This window comes from Lepidochelys kempii, chromosome 4 (genome assembly GCF_965140265.1).
Source record: "Lepidochelys kempii isolate rLepKem1 chromosome 4, rLepKem1.hap2, whole genome shotgun sequence".
NCBI lineage: Eukaryota > Metazoa > Chordata > Testudines > Cheloniidae > Lepidochelys > Lepidochelys kempii.
Window position 1 is genome coordinate 12,057,866 of NC_133259.1, and position 27,319 is coordinate 12,085,184.

The 27,319-nt window shown below is 44.1% G+C and overlaps 1 protein-coding gene across 1 annotated transcript; it reads left to right on the forward strand.

The window, feature by feature from the left end:
* Positions 1–27,319, forward strand: GC (GC vitamin D binding protein). The gene is made up of 12 exons (XM_073343173.1): positions 1–145; positions 1,471–1,540; positions 2,361–2,493; positions 5,707–5,918; positions 8,855–8,987; positions 12,666–12,760; positions 15,239–15,368; positions 18,081–18,283; positions 19,125–19,257; positions 19,456–19,553; positions 20,847–20,979; positions 27,266–27,319. Exons 1-12 carry the CDS (start codon positions 1–3, stop codon positions 27,317–27,319), a joined length of 1,539 nt encoding a protein of 512 aa, XP_073199274.1.

The following is a 27,319-nucleotide window of genomic DNA, read 5'->3' on the forward strand; positions in this document are numbered from 1 at the left end:
ATGACCTCTAGCATAAAGAGCTTCAAGCATCCTTCTCTGCTGCTGTCTAAAGCAGATAAATGTGAGTGTAACGCAGCAAAGAGGCAGATGAGACGACTGGATCATTCCAGCCCTACTAGTAGCTTGAATTATTCAAATGAAGACGGCTCAGGCACTGAGCAAACTGGAATCTCATCAGACAAACAAGATGAGGGTTAAAAATGTTGTCATTTTCCCTCTGATTTTTTTCAAGCTTCGTTTAAATTCTGAAAATGCCCAGTAGTACCTGCTAAGTGACTTACAAAGAAGAATTTAGTCACACCACGTGCATTCACCCTGAGGTGAAGTGTTTACTAAGAGAGTGTCACAGAACATCAGTGACGCATTAGGTTCAGTGACGCATTCCATTGGGGTGGAACCAAGAGGGTTTTATGAAAATTAATTGGAATGCTGTGAAAATTACTCTGAGCCTACAGTGTCAAATTTAACAGAGAAATATGTTCTTTGTAGAGTTGTGGGGGTTTTCAGGGAGTGGTTTGAGGAGTTGGTTTGTTTTACACAATTCTGTGGAATTCTGCAGCAGAGATATAATTCTGTTTTGAACTCTATAGGCTGTTTTGAACCATCCTATGTTATTTTGTATTAAATGCTATAGGGATGAAATTCATCCCCATGCAGCGGGCCTGCACAAGCTTTCTGCACCACTAGAATCCTATTTTGAGGGCTTAAGAGGGAATTAATTGATACTTAGAAAATTGATGCTGGCCCTCGGCACAGGGGTGAATTTCACCCCACTGCTTTTCTACAAAGATACCCAAACAACATGTGCACGTAGACAGTTATTTTCTAATTATAATAGTGGCAAAATGTGTTTTTGTTTTTCCAGAAGAGATGGCTGGAATATGGGAATAGACATGTCCATCCCCTTTCTATTTAAAAAATAAACCAACATCAAAAAGAAAAGGAGTACTTGTGGCACCTTAGCGACTAACCTTAGTCTCTAAGGTGCCACAAGTACTCCTTTTCTTTTTGCGAATACAGAGTAACACGGCTGCTACTCTGAAACCTGTCATTAATTCTCTCATCTTCTCATTTTGGAAAGAAGAGCCTGATCAAAAGCCCACTGAAGTAACAAAGACTCCTATGCACTTCAGTGGCCTTTGGACCAGACCCTCAAGAACATACAGATTCTATTTTAAATAGGTTTTTATACTATGCTCATCACCATGGATCTGAGCACCTTCCAGAACCTCAGTAAGGGACGTGACTAAGATCTGTCATGTTGTTTGATCTTTCATCCTTTCCCAAAAGGAGAGATGTGTGCAGAGAACATGTTTGGGTAGGGTTTTTATGGTGTGTTTTTTGTTTTGGTGTCACTCAAGCCCATCTTTGTCTTCAAGAGGACAGAGTGAGATATGCTTTGTTTTCTTCTGTGTCTGTTTTATCAAAACAAGTAACTGATCATAAATCCTCCTGTGACTGATTTTGCAGGTCGAGACTATGTACGGGACAAAATCTGTGGAGAATTCAACACCATGGGAAAAGACAACTTCCGAACTCTGTATGTACCCCCCAGAACACTGAAGCATTGACTTTGAACCCATACTGCTAAGACACAGCACACAAACCAAGTTAAAGAAAAATATTATAAAAAGAAAAAATAATGTTATAAGTTTTAACTATAATTAAATTCTATAAATGGTGAGTCCTATTGATTTCAGTGGGACCAGTCACATGAATAAAGTTAAACACCTGCATGTTTGCAGGATCAGGGCCTTAAACTGTAAGTTGTTTGTCTGCCTTGAATTTTCAAAAGAAGTTAATTATCTAAATCCTATTGCATTTTAATGGAATTCGGTGCCGAGCTCCCTTAGGATTTGAAAATCCCAGCCTTCTACTTGAATGGCAGCATCTGTCTCTCTGACCCCATTTCTAGCAAGCTAGCAGGTGTCTATCTGAGCTGGGAAGCACGCTCCCAGCTGCAGTTTGGATGTACCCTTAGACATTTAACTGCCTGATCTGCAGCTGCTATCAGTACTTAGGCATGTATGTGACACCAGATGTATCCATAGATAACTGTAGAAGGAAATCTGTGTCCACAGTTACTTCTGGCTGCAAAGCTGTGGGAACAAACTGGAAGCCTGGATACAGGCATGCTGAAAATAAGGCTCTATGCCTATAGCACAGATTCCAGTGACATTTAAAGAAGTCAAAATGTTGCTTTAAAAGAAAACGCTTGTTCGTATTTCAGACCCAGAGCTGCTATTCTTCATGTAAAACTTGTAACTGCAATCGGACAGATTTCTTTCAATAGGGTTTCAGTGAATAATAAATACTTCCCCAAACCGGCCATAAGAGCTTTGCCTCCTGTTTGTTCTCAGAGCAATCATCCTGAACAGCAAGAAATTCTCCAATGCCACCTTTGAAGAGATCAGTCACCTTGTGAAAGAGGTGGTCTTCCTGGCAGAAACGTGTTGTGTCAAAGGGGTTCACCCCAGCTGCTATGAAACTGGGGTAAGTCATGCTCTGTAGAATCACAGTATCTTAAACACGATGCATTTATTAAAGAAAAGAGCTTCTAACTATAGACAAACAAACAGGCTTCCATGCAACTTTGGCCTCAACTTTTTCTCCCTTGTTTACCAGGCTCCATCCTGTATGACGACAAAGGAGACCCATTCCAATTTAGGCTTAAATAGTTTCTTGTAGCATTTATTTTGCACATTTTAAGACTACGCTATTACCAGCTATAAATTACCTCTTCTGGGGGGAGGGAGACGTTTTCCAAGTCTCTGGTCTCTGCTGTGTTCTTCCCCTTTTTTTCTCCACTCTCTTGTTGTCAGTCACTATCTTTTATACCCTATTCTGTAGCTTTGCACAGACTAAGTTACCTCATCTGTAAACCTATCCGTTCTAAACCCCTGACTAAACATTTTTATGCACAAATCACAATAACTAACCCAAACTAATTCATTTTTGCTTAAACTTCTTTTTACTTGTCTTACTTGTATCGTCTGTTCTCTGCTATTAATCCCACTGGCTCCTTCCAGTTTTTTTAATCTTACTGGTCTGTTTTTGTGGCCTTGGGTTTTTGCTTGTTTTGGGAGCACCTAAAATTAACAATTCCCTCATGAGGCTCTGTTTCACTTTGCTGTTTACACAGACCAAGGTTTTACAAAGCAAGACACACAAACCAGATTTCAGAGTTTATACAACCCTGAAGCTTTTCCAGCTACATTCAGGAATGCTGCATGAGCAGAGCGACACACAAATGCCTTTCTACTGTCTTATAGTACTATATATAATATTCATGTCTCTAACGTTATTTAGTATATATATATTTGACTGACACAATTCATTATGCAGTTTCCCAACAGCACTATCTGGAATTCTGAATGGCATACAGAGGCATCTACTGGCTGAATAATATATTGCACATAACCATATAATTACATGCTTAACAGAGAGAAACAATGTGATGGTTCCAATTTATGTACGGTTATGTACATGCAATGTTGTTTACATTCCAATGAAAGTTTCAAGTGAAAATGGTGGAGAAGTCTGGGGGGAGGTGACTAAGTATGGAAGCATCTTTAAATTAATTTAAAAGGTAACGCTGACTATGGCTGAAAGGCGGAGGGGTTTATTGTCTGTTCAGCGCACACATGTAACTCTCATTACTATTAATGGAATTTAATAGAGCTGGGATCCAGCTGCAAAAATCAGGTCTGGATCCAGATTTCAAGCAGCTTGTCATGTGATTAAGAGTTACAGAAAGGGTTAAATTTTCCTGGAATAAAGGAAATGGTACTATCCCTAAAGTCACTGTGACCCCTCTTTCCTCCAACCCTATGCTTTGGTTCAGAGCTTCTGCCTAAAACCTGCTGCTGGTGTCTTGCTACATATTTAAAGGAACAATACACATACCCTCATGTTGCCAAAAGATTGGGGTATGCTGATCCAAGCTTTTGGGTTGAGGCCATCTCTATTTTTTATTTTGGGCAAGTCACTGTCCCACCTTGTGCCTCAGTTTCCCCATCGGTACTATGAGGATAATCATTGTGACCTCCTCTGTAATGTGCTTTGAGATCTAAAACTGAAAAGTGCTATATAAGAACTAAATGTTGTTGTTATATAGTGCCAATGGCTAAGTGGTTTTGCAAATCATATTCAGAGTATGGATGAGGAGCCCCAAAAAGTATTGGGCCACATTTCCTGTGCACAGATCACTGCTCTGGTTTAATCGCGTCTGGAGAAATACAAATGTTGGGATGACTAATATCTAAGAGACCGACTCCTCATCGAAACGGGGTGGCCCACTTCTGCCAACTTAAATACCCATTTCTGGAGTTACACCTGCCTCTTTCCTCTTCAGACCAACTCCATCATGCCAGCACCAAGCCTGAGTGTGTGGACTGGGCATAGGCCAGTGCATCGATGTGGGTGAGGAATCTTCAGACTCTCACCCCAGCCACAGAAGACTCATTAGGTGGAGGCTACTTCCGCTATGTGGCTAAGTAGCTCTCCATGCCAGTTACATGCTCCTAACATGGGACAGAGAATTGGAGGACCATGAATGGCCAATCATCCGCTTCTACCTCTCCCACAGGCCTGCTCTCACCTGTCTGTGCCCTGCAGCCTCCTTGGCTCCATGCACTACAGCCCCCCAAATCCTACCTTTCCTCTCTACAGCAGAAATGCATCAGATTGACTGCCAGAAGACCCTGTGCAACAATAGAGGCAGAATTTTGACACTAAGCAACACAACCACATCCACTTTGAGCTACATCCTGCAGTCTTCTCACTTAAAACAAGTCAATGGGAGTTTTGCCTTCATTAGGGCTCCAGAATCCATCCCTTTCTACAGTGATTACCATTAAAAATGGAATGTTTTCCCACAATTACCACACCATAGTGTCTGAAATACTGCAGGTATCTCCTGTGCTAAGATAGCCTTCACTGACCACATTGCTAACACTGACTTTGTAATGCAGCCACTGTAGTTCTCCTTCTCCTCTTTTCTTGCTTTGCATTGGAGCCCCCACTATTTCTGGTGCTTGCTTTATGCATTAAGCAATTGGGTTTTTTACTGCTGATAGTGTAAGACGTTTGGGTCAGATACCTTTTAATGCATGTTTTGTGTTATCTCCTTCTTAGAAGCACCCTGAACATAAGTTGGCTTAACAAAAGTCAGAAGTTGGCCAGAGCTACAGTGCTTAACAAGTGGTTAAGCAAGATGGTTAACAAAATTCTCACACAACTCATTCATCCCCCCCCCCCCCCCCCAAAAGAGTTATCTTGTCCCTCTTCTCACCAGAGAATGAATAGCAGAAGGGGAAATCTCATGTTACTAAGACTGTATTACATTGACAAAGTATTCTGTGGTACATTCATAGGTATGCAATGAATTACTAACTAACGTGGCCCCAATAAACTCCATAAGTGACTGGGAGGGGTTGCAGCCAGCACAGAGGAATAAGGTAGTGACACTGTGGTTCTGAACAACATACCTGTGCTTATGTCCCCAAGATAGGTATCACCAGTCCAACCCCCCACAGGGCTCCTCCACAGAGCCCGCTTCTTTGAGCTGTGTGCAGAAGTGGATTTCACCTATAGAAGGAGACAATGTTTTACTTAAAGAATGTGAAAACTGTAATTACTGCTAGACTGAGAACTTGGACATTAATGTTCTCTCATTTCTTTTTCTTCCATTCCACCCTACCCCAGTCTTCAGCTCTGTCTGCCAAGTCCTGTGATGAAAACTCTCCTTATCCTGATCACCCAGGGATTGCGGCTTGTTGTACCCAGCAAGGGTTAGAGCGAAAGCTCTGTCTGGCCGCCCTGCACCAACCGCCCAAAGAGTTCCCTACATACATGAAGCCATCAAATGAAGAACTCTGTGAGGCCTTCAAGAAGGACCCCCAGGATTTTGCAGATAGGTAAGTGTAACCCACACACCTCCTGGATGTGGTGTTCTGGCCCATCTAGTGTCACCAAAACTACTTAAAGAGAGAGAGAGAGATTAATGAGTTTACTCTACAGCTAGCTGGCTTTTTTTCATAGATTCATAAATTCATAGATATTAAGGTCAGAAGGGACCATTATGATCATCTAGTCTGACCTCCTGCACAACACAGGCCACAGAATCTCACCCACCCACTCCTGCGAAAAACCTCTCACCTATTTCTGAGCTATTGAAGTCCTCAAATCGTGGTTTAAAGAATTCAAGGAGCAGAGAATCCTCCAGCAAGTGACCCGTGCCCCATGCTACAGAGGAAGGCGAAAAACCTCCAGGGCCTCTTCCAATCTGCCCTGGAGGAAAATTCCTTCCCGATCCCAAATATGGCGATCAGCTAAACCCTGAGCATATGGGCAAGATTCACCAGCCAGATACCCAGGAAAGAATTCTCTGTAGTAACTCAGATCCCACCCCTTCTAACATCCCATCACAGGCCATTGGGCCTATTTACCATGAATATTTAAAGATTAATTAATTGCCAAAATCATGTTATCCCATCATACCATCTCCTCCATAAACTTATCGAGTTTAATCTTAAAGCCAGATAGGTCTTTTGCCCCCACTTTTAGGTCAGGCTTTTAAAGACTCATGCTTTAAGCTGCAGAGGCCCCAGGTTCAATCCCGCCCACGGAAGACCGGGGTCTGTCAGCATTACATAAGCACTAAGAGTTTAGCTTATGAACTTTACACATCTTGAATGTATCCTGAGAACAACATTAAATCCCTTAGTTAATTTCAAACAAACTCATTCACTAGTCAACAGGTTGTCTCCATTAGATTCTGTTTTTTCTCTCTGACGAACGGTTGGGATGCAGACAAGTGTAAGTGCTATTAAATGGGGGTTAAGCACTTGATAGAAGTTTATCTTGTGTGCTTTATTGTCTCTAGCTCCTGCATGGATGCACAAAGCTGCCAGGGTACAAAGAACCTTTCTCCCCCTACCCACTATGTGTGCCAAGCACAAGGGTTAGAACCACAGTCCCTGGAGACATGCTCCACTCATAATGGGGCAAAGAGGACCATGGCTTAGCTTAATAAAATCTTATATGGTGTAGCAGTAACGTTCTTAAAGACAATGGGGTCGGAGTGTCTTTCTGGGTGCTGTGTGATCTGAAGAAGGGTCTCTGTGGTGCCTCTCAGCAATGCAGTTTTTAGAATATCTTCTGCTTGGATTGCAGTAGTTGGGGGTCAGAAGGCACCAGGAAAGGCTGTGTTTCTCTTGGTTCAGGAAGTTAGGACTATTGTTTGTTCTGACTCATATGGTGGAGACATGGTGGAAAAGGTAAGGAGGGGAAAAGCAGAGAGCCCTCTGTAGATCCTGAATCTCTGACTTATTGTCTCATTCCTGGGTTCTCCTAAGGGACTAACATAGGGACTGAGGTTCAGATTTTCAAAGGCATTTAGGTACTTAAACCTGCAGATAGGCACCTAATACAAATGAATTATAATGCCTAGCTTACTCCAGTACCTATCTCCCATTGAAATGAATGTGAGATAGGCCCCTAAACCATGTACGACATTTTTGTAAATTCTGCTAGACACCTGTCTGCATCTTTAAACGCTAAAATCTGGCCCTGAATCTCTCTGTAGAGATTGATAGTAAAATTTCTTTTTAGATACTTTAGAGAGAGATTTTCAAAGGTACAACAGTGATTTAGTCACACAACTCCCACTGACTATCAAAAGTATTTGATTGTCTTTGCAAATCTCTCTGCAAATCTCTCCCTAGACACATCAATGTGCGAAAGAGCTGTCTGATGCTAAGCACCCAAGTTTGCCAACTTTGGACTTAACGCCGCTGTTTATTGTTAGATTTATGAACACATTTACTTTTATTATTTCTTTCCTTCTCCTGGCGCTAGCTGTTTAATAGTCTTAGAAAATGTAACCAAACTACAAGATAAAGTGTCCAATGTGATTGCCTGTAAAAGAAGCAACTGTCTCATGCGCCAGGGATAAAAGAGAGATCCATTAACTCTGACATTTCACCCAAGCAAAACCAGGGAGAATTTGGAGCTCATGTGCTATGTTTAGGGCCACCTCTATGTGGATGCACAGCGAGGCTGGGGAGAGGGTACATCCCTGTAACACAATAATATGGCAGTCAGTTGTGTGGGAGAGGCAGTTAGAACTACTGCCCGCACTCACAGGCCTATGGTGGATGGGAAGGGGCGTGATCATAGCTTCCTGTTGGCATCATGCTTTATACAAGCATAATGTCTCCCTCCATATGACTTAGGCACTACAGAATCTCTCCTCTTTCCCCCACTTTGCACTCCATGGATGCACAGAGCATACCCTAGCTCTACGTATTTATCTTTTATTGCTAACCCACCTAATTTGCTCATCAGGGTTGGCAGATGCCAGTCATGACAAAAATGCAATTTATTAAACCATTTATTAATTTATCTGAAACTCATCAGGATGCTACTAAATAGCCAACTTAATATTTTTTATACCATGAGAGTTATGAAGACTCCGTAAGGTCAGGCTGACCTTATGAACTGTAATGATTGTCAAAAAATGCATACGAATAAACAAACTTGCTGGCATATTTCTGTTCTGATTTCAGTTGGTGGAGCAGTGACGCATTCACATGGGTTTAAGCCCATTTTTGTGAACTGGTTTATGCAGGCAGCCTGCTATATGTTCCTGGCATTTTAAAAAAAAATTGAAAATAGCATACGTTACATTTGCAAAAACACTGGGATGGGATTTTCAGAAGCCCATAAGGGAGTCAGGTGCCCAACTCTCTTCGAAAGTCATTGACTTTCTTCAGGTGCCAAATTCCTTTTGATGTCTTTGAAAATCCCTCTGAGTTAACAAATCCTCCAGCCAAGTACTGTCTCTTTTCAGGTTTGCTCATGAGTATTCCAGTAACTATGGACAAGCCCCACTCCCAGTATTGGTGGGTTCTATAAAGAGTTACTTATCCATGGTTGGGACTTGCTGCATTTCACCAAGCCCTACTGTGTGCTTCTTGAAAGAGGTAAGTGTGTCCCTCCTTCACTTGCTTCCTACCAACTTCTATAGCACTACAATTCTAAAACCTTTTAAAAAATGATGTCTCTTCTATTGGTTCTTTAAGCTTGACACCATCCCTGTCACAGTGGCATGGCAGCGTGTGCGCAAAATGCAGTGCCACACATCGTAAATTATACGTACCGTATAGAACAATGATGGAGTATTACCTTGTTACCTTAGAACATTCAGGGTGCCATTTGGAAGGCTACCGAAGGATGTAGCAATTCAGCCCTGGCATCCACTGACTTTTAATCGTGATTAAGCTGTGCGACTCTCGCCAGTTTTGCTCCATGAGGAAGCAAGGGAACATTTGCTCTGCATTTGATCCCCCTGGGTTTGCACTCCTTTAATATGTAATTGTTGAAGTCAAACCCAACATTCCCAATGAAACTCAGCTAAAGCTATTAAGTTTCGTATCAGGACCTTGCTAAATCATGAATTTTGATAGAAAATCTAAATTTGTCCAAAGTCTACTCCATAGGTTTCACACAACTCTCGACATCTTACCAACTGTCTATAAGATGCTGCCACACATGAAAATGAGCACAATAAGGGGTTTGGTTGCACCACAATCAAACAATATCCCTCTTATGTAAACGCCAGTCTTATTACACTCAAAGTTGTCTAAGAGGAGATGGTTACTGCCATTCATTCATTCATTTTCATTTGTTTAAAAAAAGGCTACCCATCAAACAAGATATGGCCGAATAGTGTAGAGTCTTTCTGTGAGAGATCTATTGCTATGGAGATTCACTGTAATAGGCAGCACAGTCCCTTAAGGGAAACTATGAGAGAATGCAAAATAATTTCCTTGGTGGAGAGAGGGAGCTAGGAAATTAGTGAGGAGGGAGAGAAGTTTACTATGCCACTGGTACCAAAAAGGGGGGTTGCTCTGAATCAACCTCCATACACTGTCTTACTGTCCACTTCAGGAAGATCGCATTTAGGGTCTATAGTTTTTATTTGGTTTCCTAGCATCACCATGCACCCAGACTGGAATAGGATTTGCTGCTAATGCAGTGGAGGCAGGTGCACCAATTCCCTTTGCTTTCAGCCTGTAGGGAAATTAAGTAAACATCACAAACATGATGTTCATTTCCTACTAAGTGGCAGCTGCTAAACATCACTCCAGTCATTTCCAGCAACCTGGAAAACTGTTTTATATGTTTCAGAGTAGCAGCTATGTTACTCTGTATCTGCAAAAAGAAAAGGAGTACTAGTGGCACCTTAGAGACTAACCAATTTATTTGGGCATAAGCTTTCGTGAGCTACAGCTCACTTCATCGGATGCATTCAGTGGAAAATACAGTGAGGAGATTTATATACACACAGAACATGAAAAAATGGGTGTTTATCATACACACTGTAAGGAGAGTGATCACTTAAGATGAGCTATTACCAGCGGGAGAGCGGGAGGAGCGGGGGGAGAAAACCTTTTGTAGTGATAATCAAGGTGGGCCATTTCCAGCAGTTAACAGGAACGTCCAAGGAGAAGTGGGGGGTGGGGGAAATAAACATGGGGAAATAGTTTTACTTTGCGTAATGACCCATCCACTCCCAGTCTCTATTCAAGCCTAAGTTAATTGTATCCAGTTTGCAAATTAATTCCAATTCAGCAGTTTCTCGTTGGAATGTGTTTTTGAAGTCTTTTTGTTCTAATATTGTGACCTTTAGGTCTGAAATCGAGTGACCAGAGAGATTGAAGTGTTCTCTGACTGGTTTATGAATGTTATAATTCTTGACATCTGATTTGTGTCCATTTATTCTTTTATGTAGAGACTGTCCAGTTTGACCAATGTACATGGCAGAGGGGCACTGCTGGCACATGATGGCATATTTCACATTGGTAGATGTGCAGGTGAACGAGCCTCTGATAGTGTGGCTGATGTGATTAGGCCCTATGATGGTGTCCCCTGAATAGATATGTGGACACAGTTGGCAACGGGCTTTGTTGCAAGGATAGGTTCCTGGGTTAGTGGTTCTGTTGTGTGGTGTGTGGTTGCTGGTGAGTATTTGCTTCAGGTTGGGGGGCTGTCTGTAGGCAACGACTGGCCTGTCTCTCAAGATTTGTGAGAGTGATGGGTTGTCCTTCAGGATAGATTGTAGATCCTTGATGATGCATTGGAGAGGTTTTAGTTGGGGGCTGAAGGTGATGGCTAGTGGCGTTCTGTTATTATCTTTGTTGGGCCTGTCCTGTAGTAGGTGACTTCTGGGTACTCTTCTGGCTCTGTCAATTTGTTTCTTCACTTCAGCAGGTGGGTATTGTAGTTGTAAGAATGCTTAATAGAGATCTTGTAGGTGTTTGTCTCTGTCAGAGGGGTTGGAGCAAATGCAGTTGTATCATAGAGCTTGGCTGTAGACAATGGATCGTGTGGTGTGGTCTGGGTGAAAGCTGGAGGCATGTAGGTAGGAATAGCAGTCAGTAGGTTTCCGGTATAGGGTGATGGTTATGTGACCATCGCTTATTAGCACTGTAGTGTCCAGGAATTGGATCTCTTGAGTGGACTGGTCCAGGCTGAGGCTGATGTTGGGATGGAAATTGTTGAAATCATGGTGGAATTCCTCAAGGGCTTCTTTTCCATGGGTCCAGATGATGCAGATCTCATCAATGTAGCACAAGTAGAGTAAGGGCATTAGGGGACGAGAGCTGAGGAAGCGTTGTTCTAAGTCAGCCATAAAAATGTTGGCATATTGTGGGGCCATGTGGCACTTCAAATCAGCGGCACTTCTATGGGTACCCACATGGCCCCACATGGCAGCACTCCTAAATTAGCACACTGCAAGCTCCAGTCCAGAGCCATAAATGGAGGATCACTGCTGTGACCTTCTCAACATGGAGATCAGGATCTCCCAGGGGTGGGGAATCACAAATTGGTGACAGGGGATCATATATTGCTAAATAGTAAAGCAGGCCTGGCTCGATGAGAGATGGTCCTGGTAGGGAAGCAGAGGTCCCAGACTGTAAAAGATAGAGAATCACCCCCTTTGGATGATAGTGATCTTAAGAGAAAGGAAGTAAGTTTGGAACTCTAAATAAAAATAAAGAGATTTGGAAGTTAAAAGCCACTTTTGAAAAGGAGTGAATTACTAGGAAGGGAAATGCGAATGACTGAGAACTGCCAAGTTAACATATTCAGACCTGAATTTCTGACACTCCTCAGGACAGAGAAGAGGGCAGCAGTTCGTCAGCATTGCAACCAGTAAAAAGGGTATTCATGACAGGAAGAAGGGGCTCCAGTTGGAGTACCCTAGGTGACAAGACATCTTACATGAGCCTAAAGACTATATAAATATCTCCTTGAACCATCGCAAAACTGAAGGACCACAAGTGATAGTGGACATCTAGGAAAGCTGTGTGTAATTTCAGCATTGCATTGAGGGTTAATGGGGATATTTAGATTCATTTAGGATAATAAACTGAATGACACACTGAATGCATCCGATGAAGTGAGCTGTAGCTCACGAAAGCTTATGCTCAAATAAATTTGTTAGTCGCTAAGGTGCCACAAGTACTCCTTTTCTTTTTGCGAATACAGACTAACACGGCTGCTACTCTGAAAACTGACTGATAGGAATGCTCCCGTAGACTACAAGTAAAGGAGTCAATCTGTGCCTAATGCAGTTCTTCTCCTTTCTGTTCCAGAGGTTAGAAAGAAAGACTCTGTCCATACTCACCACCATGTCAAACAGAATTTGTTCCCGCTATGCAGTATATGGGAAGGAAAAATCAAAGTTCAGGTACGAAGGCAATACTATATGTTCAGAAGTGAAGGTGTTTCATATTTGAATTTCCTGTTTCCTGTAAATTTGTAATAAGATTCAGCAGGATTTGAAAAATAAGTGCACTATTGTATTCTGTGGAAAAGTACTGTATTTGGTAGAGGTGCAAAGCAACCAGTCTAACCTATTACCGTTCTTTTGTAGCATGTCAAAACTGTGAAATCCTTGTTTAGATGGGCTCCCATTCAACCCAAGATTATTTCAGCTGACATGGCTACAGATCTCTCTTGTGTATGGTTGGTGGAGTCTCACATCCAATTAGAAGGGTGCTCAAGAGGCATATACTTACTGTTTCTAGTCTGCAGAGATAAGAGAGTAGATTGGGCTTTCGGCTTTGTAGTGGCATTGTGAACAGCGGGAGTGTTGTTTGTGTACTGAACACAGAGAGCAAGATATTAATGTTCCGGGCTCTTGACTAGTGCCGTAAGGTGGGATAACATAAGAGTGTATCAAGGATAAAGGTGGCAAGTGCTCATGGATACTCTTGGTTTCAGAGTTAAATTTGGGTATGGAGCCATGCCTCTGGATTTCCCAACTCCAGCTATTTAGGCCAACATCTTTAAATGAGATGTCTCAGGTTTGGCACTTTAATTAATGTGCTGCTTTTCAGAGCTGCTCAGCACCCATATGGAATCACAAGTGCTCAGCGCCTCTGAAAATCAAGACTACTTATTTAAGTACTTACACAGGGAAGGATGTACCTAAATTTAGCCACCCATGCTTGAAAAAGTTGGTCTTTTTCTTTCCCAACTACACTGTTTTAATGAGATTCTTTCAAACATTAGTCCATCGTTAGAGAGGGCTAAAGTATGACATCTCTACTCACCTGTAACTCAGTCATTGCTCAGGCATCATTCCCAGTGACTTCACAGGGAGCTTGTCAGAGTAGAACAATATACCACGTGAGGAGGAATTGGCCCAATGATCCTGGTTTATGCAAGCATGTTAAAGCATTTCAGTCTTCCAGTTCATTGTGGTGTACTCACCATTAGAACACCCACTTGCAACAGGGCATAATGTTGCAGGTACGCCCAGTTCCAACCCCTTCTGCTGGCCATCTCCATCTGCGTGGGTCTTCCATGGCCTGGCCCTCCAGGCAAGTCACCTAAGAGTTCAAAGTTCAATCCCCTTTCAGGGCATTCAAAGTCCCAACACACACAAGCTCCTGAGCTCAACTCACCCTTCTTACTGGACTTCTCTTCAGTTCCCTGCCCCTTATAGCCTCCCCGATACAGAAGCCTGCTCTGCGGGTCTCTTCTATTCTTTAGTCCCCTTTCAGAAGGTCTCCCTGGACACTTGGCCCCTTGTTCCAAGGGTCCGCCACATAGTTAGCTCTATTCCTGTGGCTCAGTTCTTCAGCCATAGACAACACCAAATTCATAGGCCTTCCCACACAGACAAATACTTCTCCCACGACAATCTCTTCCACACCTAGCTCTCTCAGCCTGTGTAAAGCCCAGCAGGTCTATACACAGGCCTGTAGGGTTGCTAGGCAGTGAACACCAGCTCCACACTGACACCTATTACCAGCTTGTGCACCCCAACCCATGACCCACTGCAGACACCAACCCCAGGAAGTCTCACCTCTAGGGGTTTGACAGACAACAGCTTCATGGCACCTGATTGTCTCCGTACACTGTATAAACGCAAGGGCCATTCCAGGAAGTGTCTAGGCAATAATGCAGAGTACTAGCTGGCTGCCATAACCACCCTACATTCTCTGTTCCTGAATTCCCAGTATTGATCTTGAATCTTGACCCCCATTCGAACCCTGGAATACCCACATGGCCCCCGATACCTGGTATTGGCCCTCGGCCTGATCTCCAACTTGTCTCTAGCTCTGTTCTTTGGCCTGACTCGCTGCCTGACTATTGACCCTGGTACTTATTCTGAAGCCCAGCGGTTGTTCCTGCCTACTGAGTTCCTGCCACTAGTCCAGCTTATCTTCACCCAGGATCCTGACAGCCTGCTTTTAAGGCCCAAGTGCCTGATGGATCACCACCTAACTCAGGCCAGGAGGCAATCAGTCATTCACCCCACTGGTGTTGGTTGTGTCTCTAATTGAGGTTCTTCCCTTTCTCTGGCAGGTGATGGGGAAACACCATCACACTGCTTTTCTATTTTTAGTCCATATTTTAAAAAGCCATAAGATATATGCGGGTCATCTTAGTAGGTTGAGAGCTAAAGTATTGGCAATAAAAGACTTTGTTGCCCTTCCCTGCTCCTGGTTCAACATTCAATAAAAAATTTACCGTATTTGTTTTTTCAGACCTTCTGCAGCCATAGTGTGAAACAAGCAAATCTCTTTTTAGTTACTCGTGTTCAAAATTCGTGGCACTTATCCTACAAATGTCAATAGACAGGACTTAAGAACAGTAGGCAGACTTTGGAATGGCTAAAATACCTAATTCCATTTTGCATTTTGTGACTGTCTAGCACCTTAACAATGTTTGCTCAGAAGATACCCTCTGCCTCATTTGAGGACATTTCCCCACTAGCTGAAGACTCTGCTGAGGTGTTTTCCAAGTGCTGTAATTCCATGACTGAAGACTGCATGCTGAAGGAGGTAGGAATCCCAGAATTCTAGACAGAGCAGACCTCTTAAGTCATCTAGCACAGTGGCTCTTCACTTTGTTGAGCCCACAAGCCAAAAAATGGCCCCGAAAGTCATGCCACAAAAGCTTGTGGGATTTGGATCAAAGGGAGAAACAATGGGAGGCATTGGAATGCTTTGAGCAATAGGTTGGGCAAACTGTCAGGTCTTGAGGACTTGTGTGTAGGGGTGGTGGGGACACTCAGTGGGGCTGGCAGGGGTCTGATGCTGGGTGGGGGTTTGGGAGCCTGTGGGATGGTGGGCTGTTTCCTTTCTCTTCTCCCACCTCTGCCTGCTTAGTACTCACTTCAATGAGTACTGTTTTGGGATGCTGGCTCTGCAGCCTCTAGAAACAGCACATCCGCTACCCCAGAATTAGGTTCTCTAGGCAAGTGGGAGGAGGGGAAGGCAGAGAGCTGTGTGGTGACTGGGTTGGGAGGTGGAAAAGGGCTAAGGTGGCAGGAGCAGCAGAAGAGAAGAAGAAAAGGGAGAGAGCAAGATGTGCTCCCTGGATCCTACAAACTGCAGGATTTGGCTTTTTTCCCCTCAGTCCATAAAATAAGGGTCACACACTGTAGACTGAGAAACACTGACTTAGTCCAGACTCCTTGCTGGTGCAGTAGTATACCACACTGTACGCTTGGTTGTGCTTTGGTGCAGTTTTGTTTAACATGTCTCAAGTAGTTGAACTTCCACAATCACTTCCCTTAGAAAATTCTTAGGAGAAGGCCAGAGTTTGAAAGTATTTTGGCTGCCCAATGGGAGTTAGGAACCTAAACACCTTTAATAATCTCGCCTGAAGTGCATAAGCTTCGTAAGTGCTATCATTTCATTCTTCAAAGGGGCTTGTTTTGTTTCTGCTGCTTATTCCCTCTGGGTTTCTTTTCCTTTAGGGTATGTCTACACTTACCGGTAGGTTGGAACTGCTACAATCGATGCAGCGAGTATCAATTTAGCGGCTCTGGTGAAGACATGCTAAATCGATGGGAGAGCACTCTCCCATCGATTTGTGTACTCCACCTCCCCGAGAAGCATAAGGGAAGTCAACAGGAGATGCTCTCCTGTCTACCCAGCACAGTGTAGCCACTGCCGTAAGTGGATCTAACTACATCGACTTCAGTTACGTTATTCACGTAACTGAAGTTGCATAAATTAGATGGATTTACTGTGGTAGTATAATCCAGCCCTAGTTTCAGATGACTGTACTAATTAAAAAAACTTCTTTGAAATGGGATCTCTAGAGAGTAGCATGAGTGATTCCATTCAATTTCCCATTTCATGTATTTATTTCTGTATTTGTAATTGAGCTTCCAAATCACCAGCTAACTTATTAGTATAATAATCACTTGTGCTGCTAATTGTTTCCCCTATTTCTTTATTTACTCTTCCTCATGGAAGAAGTTGTTAACAGATGGATTTCTCTATTTGATAGGTGCCCATCACACTGCTGTGGGGTTTGAGTAAATACATCCATTGAAAATTCTTTTATTCAGTTTCTGTATTGACTCACCCATTAGTTTCCCTCCAAGACAATAATGTATTTGTGGGGGAAATGTCTTCCTAACCTCAGTCTTTAGGTTTTATGTCCTAAAATTTGGGGATTAATATCAGTTCTACAGTTTTATCCTAGATAGTCAAATAGTGGATGATATTCTTATTCAGATTGGGCCAAGATTTTCAACAGTGACTAGTGATCTGGGGTATCTCAATTTTGGGGTGTCCAGCATCAGATACTTACAGCTTTCAGAGAGTGAGTGCTCAAAGCTTTCCAAAAAAAATCACCTTGATGGCATCCCACGTTGGGCACCTAAACATGGACTCACTAATTACTTTTGAGTGTCTTAACTTCAATGTCTAATCCTCTTCTAAAATCGACTCAGCTTTTACAATGATGCCTTGTGACAGTAAGATCCATGTGTGCAAACAAAGTTGGCTTTGACTGATTACTGTTAAGATGATATGGACTCTAAGCATTTGAAAACTGACACGTAACCCTGAGCATTGCACCCAACCCTGCACATTCAAAGTCCAATACCAAAGTTCACTAGTTGGACTTTGTGATGTTTCTGGCAGGTAGGAAAAGTTAAGCCAGTTTTCAGAGGCTGCAAAAGCCAGAGTCATGCCTTTTGGGTATCTCAACCATCAGGAATTGGTTCTGATATTGTAATCCTTCTACCATGTGTGTTTATTGTTTGACACATTGTCAGTTTGAGACCGTTTGGGATCTAGAGTTGTTTGACAGCACAAAGCTAAATTTCCCTCCAGCTTGTGCAATTCACTTAAGGTCTTATGAACTCACTTGTTTTTCTCACTCTGAACTCCAGGAACCAGATCCAAAGCCCAGACAGTAACTGGAAATGCTGCTGGTCCAAACACAACAGACTTATTATTAATAATAGATAAGGCACTGGAGGAATGACCGCAGGGCTGGGAGTCAGGGGGTCCTGAGTAGTAATCATAGCTCTGCCACTGACTCACCATTTGGCCTTGAGCAAATCATTTCACCTTCCTGCTTGTTTCCCCATCTGAAAATGGGGTTGATAATATTTATCCACATGCCTCCTAAGGGCACAGTGGGAATTTAGTAGTCAGTGTCTGCACACTGCTTAAGACAGGTAAACCATTGTAAAAATGTCAGGTATCACTATACTTCAGCCCTTAAACTCATTGCTGTCTTCTTTATAGTTGTCAGAACTCACCACAAAAATCTGCACTAAACTATCATCCAAGGACGAAAAATTTTCTGATTGTTGCAATGGAAAAAATCTCCTGGAAAACTACTTCTGCATGTATTCACTGCAACCTGCTAAATCCCCTCAACTGCCGGAACTCCAAAGGCCCACAGACGAACAGCTGTGCACTGGTGATGGGAGCCATCAGATGGATCGGTACATAGTCTCATTGCCCTCCTTCCCCAGCCCAGACAGAACAATGGTTACCGCTGTCCAAGCGGAGCCTTAGTTTCATTCTAACCCTTCTGAAAGGCACTGAGTTAATTGCCTTTGGTTTATGATTATTCATATCACTTGTACGTCAGCAGCATCAAGAGGTCCTCGTTGAGACAGGGGCCCATCATGCTTCGGTGCTGCATAACCCTAATAAGAGACAGTTCCTGCCCCCAAAGCGCTAACCATCTAAATAGACAAGACAGACAGAGTGTGTGGGGGGCGGGGGGGAGGAAATACTATGATGTGAAAAGAAGCACAGAGAGATTAAGTGACTAACCCAAGGACACACAGGGAGTCAGTGTCAGAGCCAGGACTATAACCCAGATCTCCTGAGTCCCAGTCCTGTGCCTTAACCACAAGACCATCCTTCCTCTCTTCAGGGGTATCACCCAGCAGCTCCCAACAGGATCAGGGTCCCATTGTGCATGTTGCTGTACTGACACACAAAGACATAGGCCCAGAGCTTCAAAGGTATTCAGGCACCTAACTCAATGTGAGCTAGGCACCCGGGTATCTTTGAGGATTTGGACCACAGTCCCTTCCCCCAAACAGCTTACAATCATAAGCAGAAATGTAATGATGATGGGAAGTGTCAGGAAATGTTAAGAATAGGTGGCACTACGAGCCCTGCCTGTGATCCACACTGGAGAAATTGGTGGTTTTGTCTTTGTAAGAAAGCATCATCTAAAGCTTGTCAGCAATGCTGAAAGGAGGGATCTGGTTTCAACCCATGATGAACACGCAAACTAGAGGGTACCATGTTTTTCTTGTCCTGTTGCAGATTCATATTTGAGAAAGCGCGGAGGCAAACCAGCATCCCAGAGGTGTTCCTAAGTAAGGTGTATGATGCTACCCATAATCTTATCAATGGATGCTGTCCTGCTGCGGATTCCATTGCTTGTGTCTCTAGCAAGGTAACAAGTGTAATCGTTTTCTCTCACACGTTCAGATGCCCTCTGCCTTGCTCTTAAATGTCTCCTTCCCCTAAAATCTTTCCCAAACTCACACAGAGCTTGTATGCGCCAGCCACAGCTCGCGGGTCAGGACAATGCATTGTGACAGACTAGGGGATTTCTTGATTATAGAAATATTCCTTTTTTTCTGCACTGCAGAGGCCACAGCTGAGGGGGGAGATATTCAAATTCCTAGCAAAGGCCAATGAGCTATGCGGAGAATATAATGACCTGACATTCCTCAAATTCAAACAGAGGTAAGAATACACATTCCTGATCCTGTAAGCTCTTCTACTTCCGCCATTTGCTCCTAAAGCTTCTCCTCCATTCTTGACTAATAGGGCACTGCCTGCAATATGTCCTGAATATTCCTACGCCCTTTTAAAGAACTTCATTTCAGCTGTGTCTTTGCCCCTTTTAAGTTCACTTTCTACACATGTTCTAATGACCAAGTTCACAGGCGCGAGTGTTTTGGGAAACATAGAAATTTGAAGTGAATCATGGAGGATATTCACAGAAAGCAGATCTATTTGGACCAGAAACCTCACAGAGAATTATGCTCCTCAACTCGCAGCATAGAAATAGCCCGTGTGACCTGTGTCCAGTCAAAAGTGTTCAGAATTAAGGGATGTGTAAATTATCTGTGGCCCAGAGGTGATTTCTCTTGAAAGGGGACAAGGCAATGACTTCTTCTGCCCGCTTTAGTTTTGAGGCAGGGCCAGGGGTGGCAGATCTGTACAATTTTTGGTGGTGTCCAGAATGGGTCCAAGTCCTGCCTGCCCGCCCCCCTCCCACACACACAAATGTACACCTGCCTAAATCTCTGGGAGGGAGTTTGGGTGCGGGAGGGGTGCAGGCTCTGGGAGGGAGTTTGGATGATGGGTGCGGGCTCTGGGCTGGGGCAAGGGGTTGGGGTGCAGCAGGGGGTGAGGGGTGCGGCACTTATCTTGGGTGGCTCCCAAAAGTAACCCGCACACCCCTCTGGCAGTGGTTCCTAGGCGAGGGGACCGGGGAGGGTCTCCGCGTGCCGCTACCTGCAGGCTCCGCCTCTGCAGCTCCCATTGGTCACAGTTCCCGGCCAATGGGAGCTGCAGCGTCAGTGCTCAGGGCAGGGGCAGTGCGAGAAGACCACCCCCACGGGGCCACGGGGACGTGCCGGCCGCTTCCGGGAGTGGCGTGGAGCGAGAGTGAGCAGGAAGCCGGCTTAGCCTCGCTGCACTGCCGGTAGCAGCGGTCGGGGGCCCCTGGGCCCTTTTAAATCACTCAGGAGTGGCAGGCGGGGCCGGGAGACACTCCAGGGGAGGCATGCGGGGGCTATACGAGGGGCCAGGAGAGAGACCGGGCCCCGAACATTGGTGGAGCCAGGCCCCGGGGCCCGGAATATTCCTGGAGCACGGGCACCACAGGCCCATATAACTCACCCCCGGGCAGGGCTGCTAGTAGCTGAGACATGTATTTGTACACCAATTAAACAGATCAGTGTAATTGTTACTGCTTATTCTGTCACTAACGCGTCCTTTAAAATCTGACCTGTTGCCACTACATTGCAGACTAAAAGAAAGCTTCAGCAAGACAATGCCTGATGCAACCCCAGCCTCCCTTGCCGAACTGGTGGAGCAGAGAGCCAATTTCACCTCCACGTGCTGTATTATGAATGCACCTCCTCTGTACTGTAGCGTGAAGGTAAAGTGCCCTCTCTTTCTCTGCTCTCTTCAGTGACGTTCAGGGGGTATTTATTTGGCTTTCATCTGTCATGTGACTCCTCCTATAGCTGCTGTGACTCTGCATTTAGGGCCAAATCCTGCAAATGACCACACAGCCCAAAAAGCCAGCTTTTGTATTTGCTAGGGATCCCTGACGAGGCCACGGAGGAGGGAATCTTCCCTGCCCCTAAGGTCATGGAGTCCCTACGCTTCCCGTGGCTTCCTTACTGATTCCATATCTGCTCTGGAAGGGCAATGACCATTGGATGCAGGTACCAGGGAGTTCTCTGGCCCTGCATCCTCTCCTTCCCAGACCTACCCCAGACCTTCTTCCCCAGGAGGTCCTTCCCAGACCTCCTACCCCATCTCTTCCTGAGAGTGCAACAAGAGCTCCTGCAGAACTAGTACCCCGGAATGGCACCTCCAAAGTCCTTCCCAGGGTACTACCTCCACCCTCAGGGCAAAAGCCACACTCCTCCTGGAGCACCAAGCAGGGTGTACCCGGGAGGAGAAGCTCCCTTATCCTTTGACTGGGTGCACCACGTACTCCCCCTGTGCTGCCCACACTCCCCGTCACCCCATGGCCCACTGGAGAGCAGTACTACAGCATTACCATGGCCCAGTGGACATGATGGGGGCTGTGCTTAGCCTCTGTACAGGGGCCCAAGCAAAAGAACACTCCTAGTGTCCTCTCCCCGCACTGTGGACTTGCTTAGCCTGGGCACAATCTAGCCTGCTTTTCAGGATACCCACTGAATGTCTTATTTCAGGACAAAAGCAAGGTTTGGGCGGGTTTGGGTGGAGGAACTGCTCCAGCAATATCTGAGAATAACAAGGGGTGATGTTATCCTCTAAGTGGCACCTATAGCTGGTGTCCAGACAGCACCCAGCAGTGATCACCTGGTGATTAAGACCTCTTGATTCAACGGCTACACTTAATGCTTCTTACTTTCCTGGCAAATAGGCGGTAGCTCTACAAGTAAGCCATCTTTATCAATGACCTGGAAGAAAACATAAAATCATCACTGATAAAGTTTGCACATGACCAAAAAGTTGGGGGAGTGGTAAATAATGAAGAGGACAGATCTCTGATTCCGAGCTATCTGGATCACTTGATAAACTGGTCACAAGCAAACAATATGCATTTTAATATGGCTAAATGTAAATGTATATATCTGGGAACAAAGAATGTAGGTCATGCTTACAGGATGGATGACTCTATCCTGGGAAGCAGTGACTCTGAAAAAGATGTGAGGGTCACAGTGGACAATCAGCTGAACATGAGCTCCCAGTGTGATGCTGTGGCCAAAAGAGCTAACGTGATACTGGGATGTGTAAACAGGGGAATCTCGAGGTAGGAGTGGAGAGGTTATTTTACCTCTGTATTTGGCACTGGTGTGACCACTGCTGGAATACTGAGTTATTCAAAACGATGTTAATAAATTGAAGAGGGTTCAAAGAAAAGTCACAAGAATGATTAAATGATTAGAAAACTTCCCTTATAGTGATAGACTCAATGAACTCAATCTATTTAACTTAACAAATCGAAGATTAAGGTTTCAGAGTAGCAGCCGTGTTAGTCTGTATCCGCAAAAAGAACAGGAGTACTTGTGGCACCTTAGAGACTAACCAATTTATTTGAGCATAAGCTTTCGTGGGCTACAGCTCACTTCATCAGATGCATAGAATGGAACATATAGTAAGAAGATAGATAGACACATACAGAGAACATGAAAAAGCGGAGTAAGAGGCTAATTAATTAAGATGAGCTATTATCAGCAGGAGAAAAAAAACTTTTGTAGTGATAATCAAGATGGCCCATTTAGACGGTTGACAAGAAGGTGTGAGGATACTTAACATGGGGAAATAGATTCAATATGTGTAATGACCCAGCCACACCCAGTCTCTATTCAAACCCAAGTTAATGGTATCTAGTTTGCATATTAATTCAAGCTCAGCAGTTTCTCGTTGGAGTCTGTTTTTGAAGCTTTTCGGTTGCAAAATTGCCACCTTTAAATCTGTTACTGAGTGGCCAGAGAGGTTGAAGTGTTTTCCTACTGGTTTTTGAATGTTATGATTCCTGATGTCAGATTTGTGTCAAGATTGTCCAGTTTGGCCAATGTACATGGTAGAGGGGCATTGCTGGCACATGATGGCATATATCACATTGGTAGATGTGCAGGTGAACGAGCCCCTGACGGCATGGCTAATGTGATTAGGTCTTATGATGGTGTCACTTGAATAAATATGTGGACAGAGTTAGCATTGGGCTTTGTTGCAAGGATAGGTTGCTGGGTTAGTGTTTTTGTTGTGTGATGTGTGGTTGCTGGAGAGTATTTGCTTCAGGTTGGGGGGCTGTCTGTAAGTGAGGACTGGTCTGTCCCCCAAGATCTGTGAGAGTGAGGGATCATTTTTCAGGATAGGTTGTAGATCTTCGATGATGTGCTGGAGAGGTTTTAGTCGGGGGCTGAAGGTGACAGCTAGTGGTGTTCTGTTATTTTCTTTGTTGGGCCTGTCCTGTAGTAGGTGACTTCTGGGTACTCTTCTGGTTCTGTCAGTCTGTTTTTTCACTTTAGCAGGTGGGTGTTGTAGTTTTAAGAATGCTTGATAGAGATCTTGTAGGTGTTTGTGTCTGTCAGAGGGATTGGAGCAAATGCAGTTGTATCTTAGAGCTTGGCTATAGACAATGGATCGTGTGGTTTTGTCCTGGATGGAAGCTGGAGGTATGTAGGTGAGTATATACCTTCAAGTCAGCGGCACTACTGTGGGTATCCGCATGACTCCACAGTATGCCAACATTTTTATGGCTGACTTAGAACAATGCTTCCTTAGCTCTCGTCCCCGAATGCCCCTACTCTACTTACGCTACATTGATGACATCTTCATCGTCTGGACCCTGGAAAAGAAGCCCTTGAGGAATTCCACCATGATTTCAACAATTTCCATCCCACCATCAACCTCAGCCTAGACCAATCCACGCAAGCGGACCATTTCCTGAACACTACTGTGCTAATAAGCGATGGTCACATAACACCACCCTATACCGGAAACCTACTGACCACAATACTTACCTACATGCCTCACAAATATGGGGGGAAATCTCAAGCCCAACATTCTGGTTTTATTGCCTTTTAATGAGAGCTTGCCTGAGTAAAAACACCTGGATTTGGCCCATATCAATTCAAATATAAGCAGAGAGAAATTATTTAAGATTTTGTTCATCACGCATACTCTGTAAGGCCCTGATTCTGAAACTGGCTCCATGCAGGGAGATTCCTGAGCCCAAATGACACCTCACTGAAGTCACTGGGGCTCCACACAGATGAAGAGGGTGTGTTCACCCATAACAAGTTGCAGGATCAGGGCCAGCGGTTGGGAGCGGTGAGTGGTCAGAGTCTTGCCTTTGCATGGTTGGGAGACAGGTCCTCAGAGAATGTCTTTCATCCGCCCAAATACACCCCCAGCAAAACTTGGTTAATTTCTTGACCTCTTGCATCCAGAAGCACCAGAGCAGCCAGCTAATTTGGGAATCCTATCGATCAATCAATTGATTGCCACCTGACAGCATTCTAGTTGGTGATAATCTGTCCACCTTCATCACAGCTTTAAGTGACAGCATAATAGCCAAATATTATATATTCCTTATATAATTCCTTATAAGTTCAGTCCATTCTTCCTGTTGAGCTCATTGTGAGTGCTTGGAGGATAAACCATGAGAGCTCAGTCAGTTGAGCTGATTATAAAGTCCTTTTGGTTGGTCATTTTCCCGTGTGTGTATCCTCATGTCCCTGTCCTGAAGTTATTCTTCCTGGGATCACTTTCTCATGGCTTTGATTAGTAGGAAGTTGCCAACCAATTTGCCTTCTATTCCCTAATTCATACTGCTAAAAATTTACTTTTTCCACCTCTTTTTGTTTTATGTCTTTTTTTTGTCTTCTTGGCAACCATTTAAAACTGGCTGGGTATTGATGAGTATCCAGTCCGACAGGGGGACTTCCACAGTCCTTTCCCGTAGGATCTGAAATCTAGGACCGGATTGCCACCTCTTCCCCACACACATGAAACACAGGCCTCAGTTACTCTCCGTTGGTTGGGGGGAGTGTTTTTTTTAATACGATGCCTTTCCCTGGTACGTCTAACTTTTAAAATCATATAGACCCAAAGGCTATAGCTAGCTAAGAGGGCAATTTTTAGGAGCTTTAAAATATACAATTGTTTTATGAGCATGAGAATGAGCTTTATTTTAGGGTCTAGTGTGTGGTTGGGTCTGTTTCTGTTATATAGTAGTGTTCCTAAATCTCCCTGCATTCTTAGAGAGTACTTTGCTTTTCCTGCCAGCTTTTTCCCTTACTACTTTTCTGGCCAAACTATGGCCTCGTAAGTAATGACTACGTATCTGCCCTGAGCACAGGGCACCCAACAGGTGTGCCATCCTGTGAGCACACCAAGCAGTGAATTGTGATGGAGAATCACGATTCATTTTCTGGTTCCCTCCCCTGGCTTGGGTGGAAAGGGGCAGGGGGGGACAGGGAAGTAATCTGTGAGTGATCAATACCAATAGTAAATTATTTCCCTTCTGCATCTGCTGAGCTGCTCAGGATGGGCAGATTCAAGGCTCTGCCTACTCCTGCTCACCTGCTTTGGAAGGGAGGTAGCAAAGCTATTCTCCCCACAGTACTGTGACCCAGACAGCCTGTGCAGTGATGTAAAGGGCTGCCATACCACACAGCGCTGGCAGGTGAGACAAGTAATGGTGCTACCCTAAATTCCTCATGGGGCCAAAGCCAGCGACAAAACTCCCACTGATTGTGCCCCTCCTCTGTATTTTTCCATTACCATTATCTGCCATCTCTCATTGAGTCTGCAGAGAGATTTCCAATCAGACTTCATTTCTGGTGGCACCTCTGGCTGATGGTTCCCCTCCTGAGATAATCCCATCACTGGTGAGGTCTCCAGGCCCCCTTGTGTTTGAACACAGTGTTCTCCGGAGCATAGTTAGCTGAGTTAGATTGTAAACACTTGGGTGCTTGGATCTCCTCTCTTCTGTGTTTTGTGTAGCTCTGTTGCACTTTTCTGATGCTCTATAACAACAATAGAAGCATGCTCAGAATAAACCATTCTCCTCATTGTCAGTCAGTCTGTTTTGTGTAGGATTTCCTATTAAGAATACGCAGTATTAAAATCACTTTTAATAAATATAAGCATGTTCTTCTAATAGCTGTAAGCATCCGTCCTCTTTATTTCATGCTCTGTAGGTGGATAATTGCCTCAGATGCATTTATGCTTCCGCAGTGAGCATGGGATGCAAACTAACATTATGGTTCATTTTCTGCCTCACAGTGAGGGACAGAGACGGGTTATATGTTTCTCTTTTCAAAAAAGTCTGTCAAAAACCACAAGTGGAGCCAATCAGTATTTGCTCCTTTTGCACATCTATTGCTGTCACACCAGGATGCTGAGGCTCTGGGTTATTAAAGGCTTGCAAATTTTAGTTTGTATGTAACATCTTATTTATTATTTGTATTACTGTAATAATGCCTAGAGACTCCAAGATCTTGTCGTACTGGGAGCACACACTAAGTAAGAGACAATGCCTGTTCCACACAGTTTACAATCTAAATAGAGAGACAAGGTGGGGGAGGTAATAGCTTTTATTGGACCAACTTCTGTTGGGGAAAGAGACAAGCTTTTGAGCGTACATAGAGCTCTTCTTCAGGAGACCTGATATTACCTCACTCACCTTGTCTCTCTAATATCCTAGGACCAACACAGCTACAACTACACTGCATACTATAATCTAACTAGACAAGACCCGGCGGGGGTCGGGGGGAGAAGAAAAGTATTATTATTTCCACTTCATAAACTGCAACACAGAAAGATTAAACTAACTTACCCAAGGGCACCCAAGAAGTTGACCCTGGATTTCCTGAGCACCAAGCCAGTTCCTTAACCACAAGGTCAACCTTCTTCCAGTACTAGAACAGGAGGTCAGAAGTCAGGCAGATCATCCATTCCCTTCATGGAGCATGAAATTGCCCAATCAAGAGGGACATTACCTCACATAGGCAACGCTTACTTCCCTCAAAATAGAGCTTAAATGGGAGTTAAGTGACACATAGACCTGGCACGGGGCTCTACACAGGAGTGAATTTCATCCATAGTCTAATATGAAATTCCATCACAGCCAGGACTCTCCTTACAACATTCCTTTATTGCTTTTTAAATAGGCTACAGAATAATAATGGAATCTTTTGCCCTATTTGCAGATTAACACTGAAGTTGGACACACATGTGACCACGATTCCTGCATGTTGATCTAG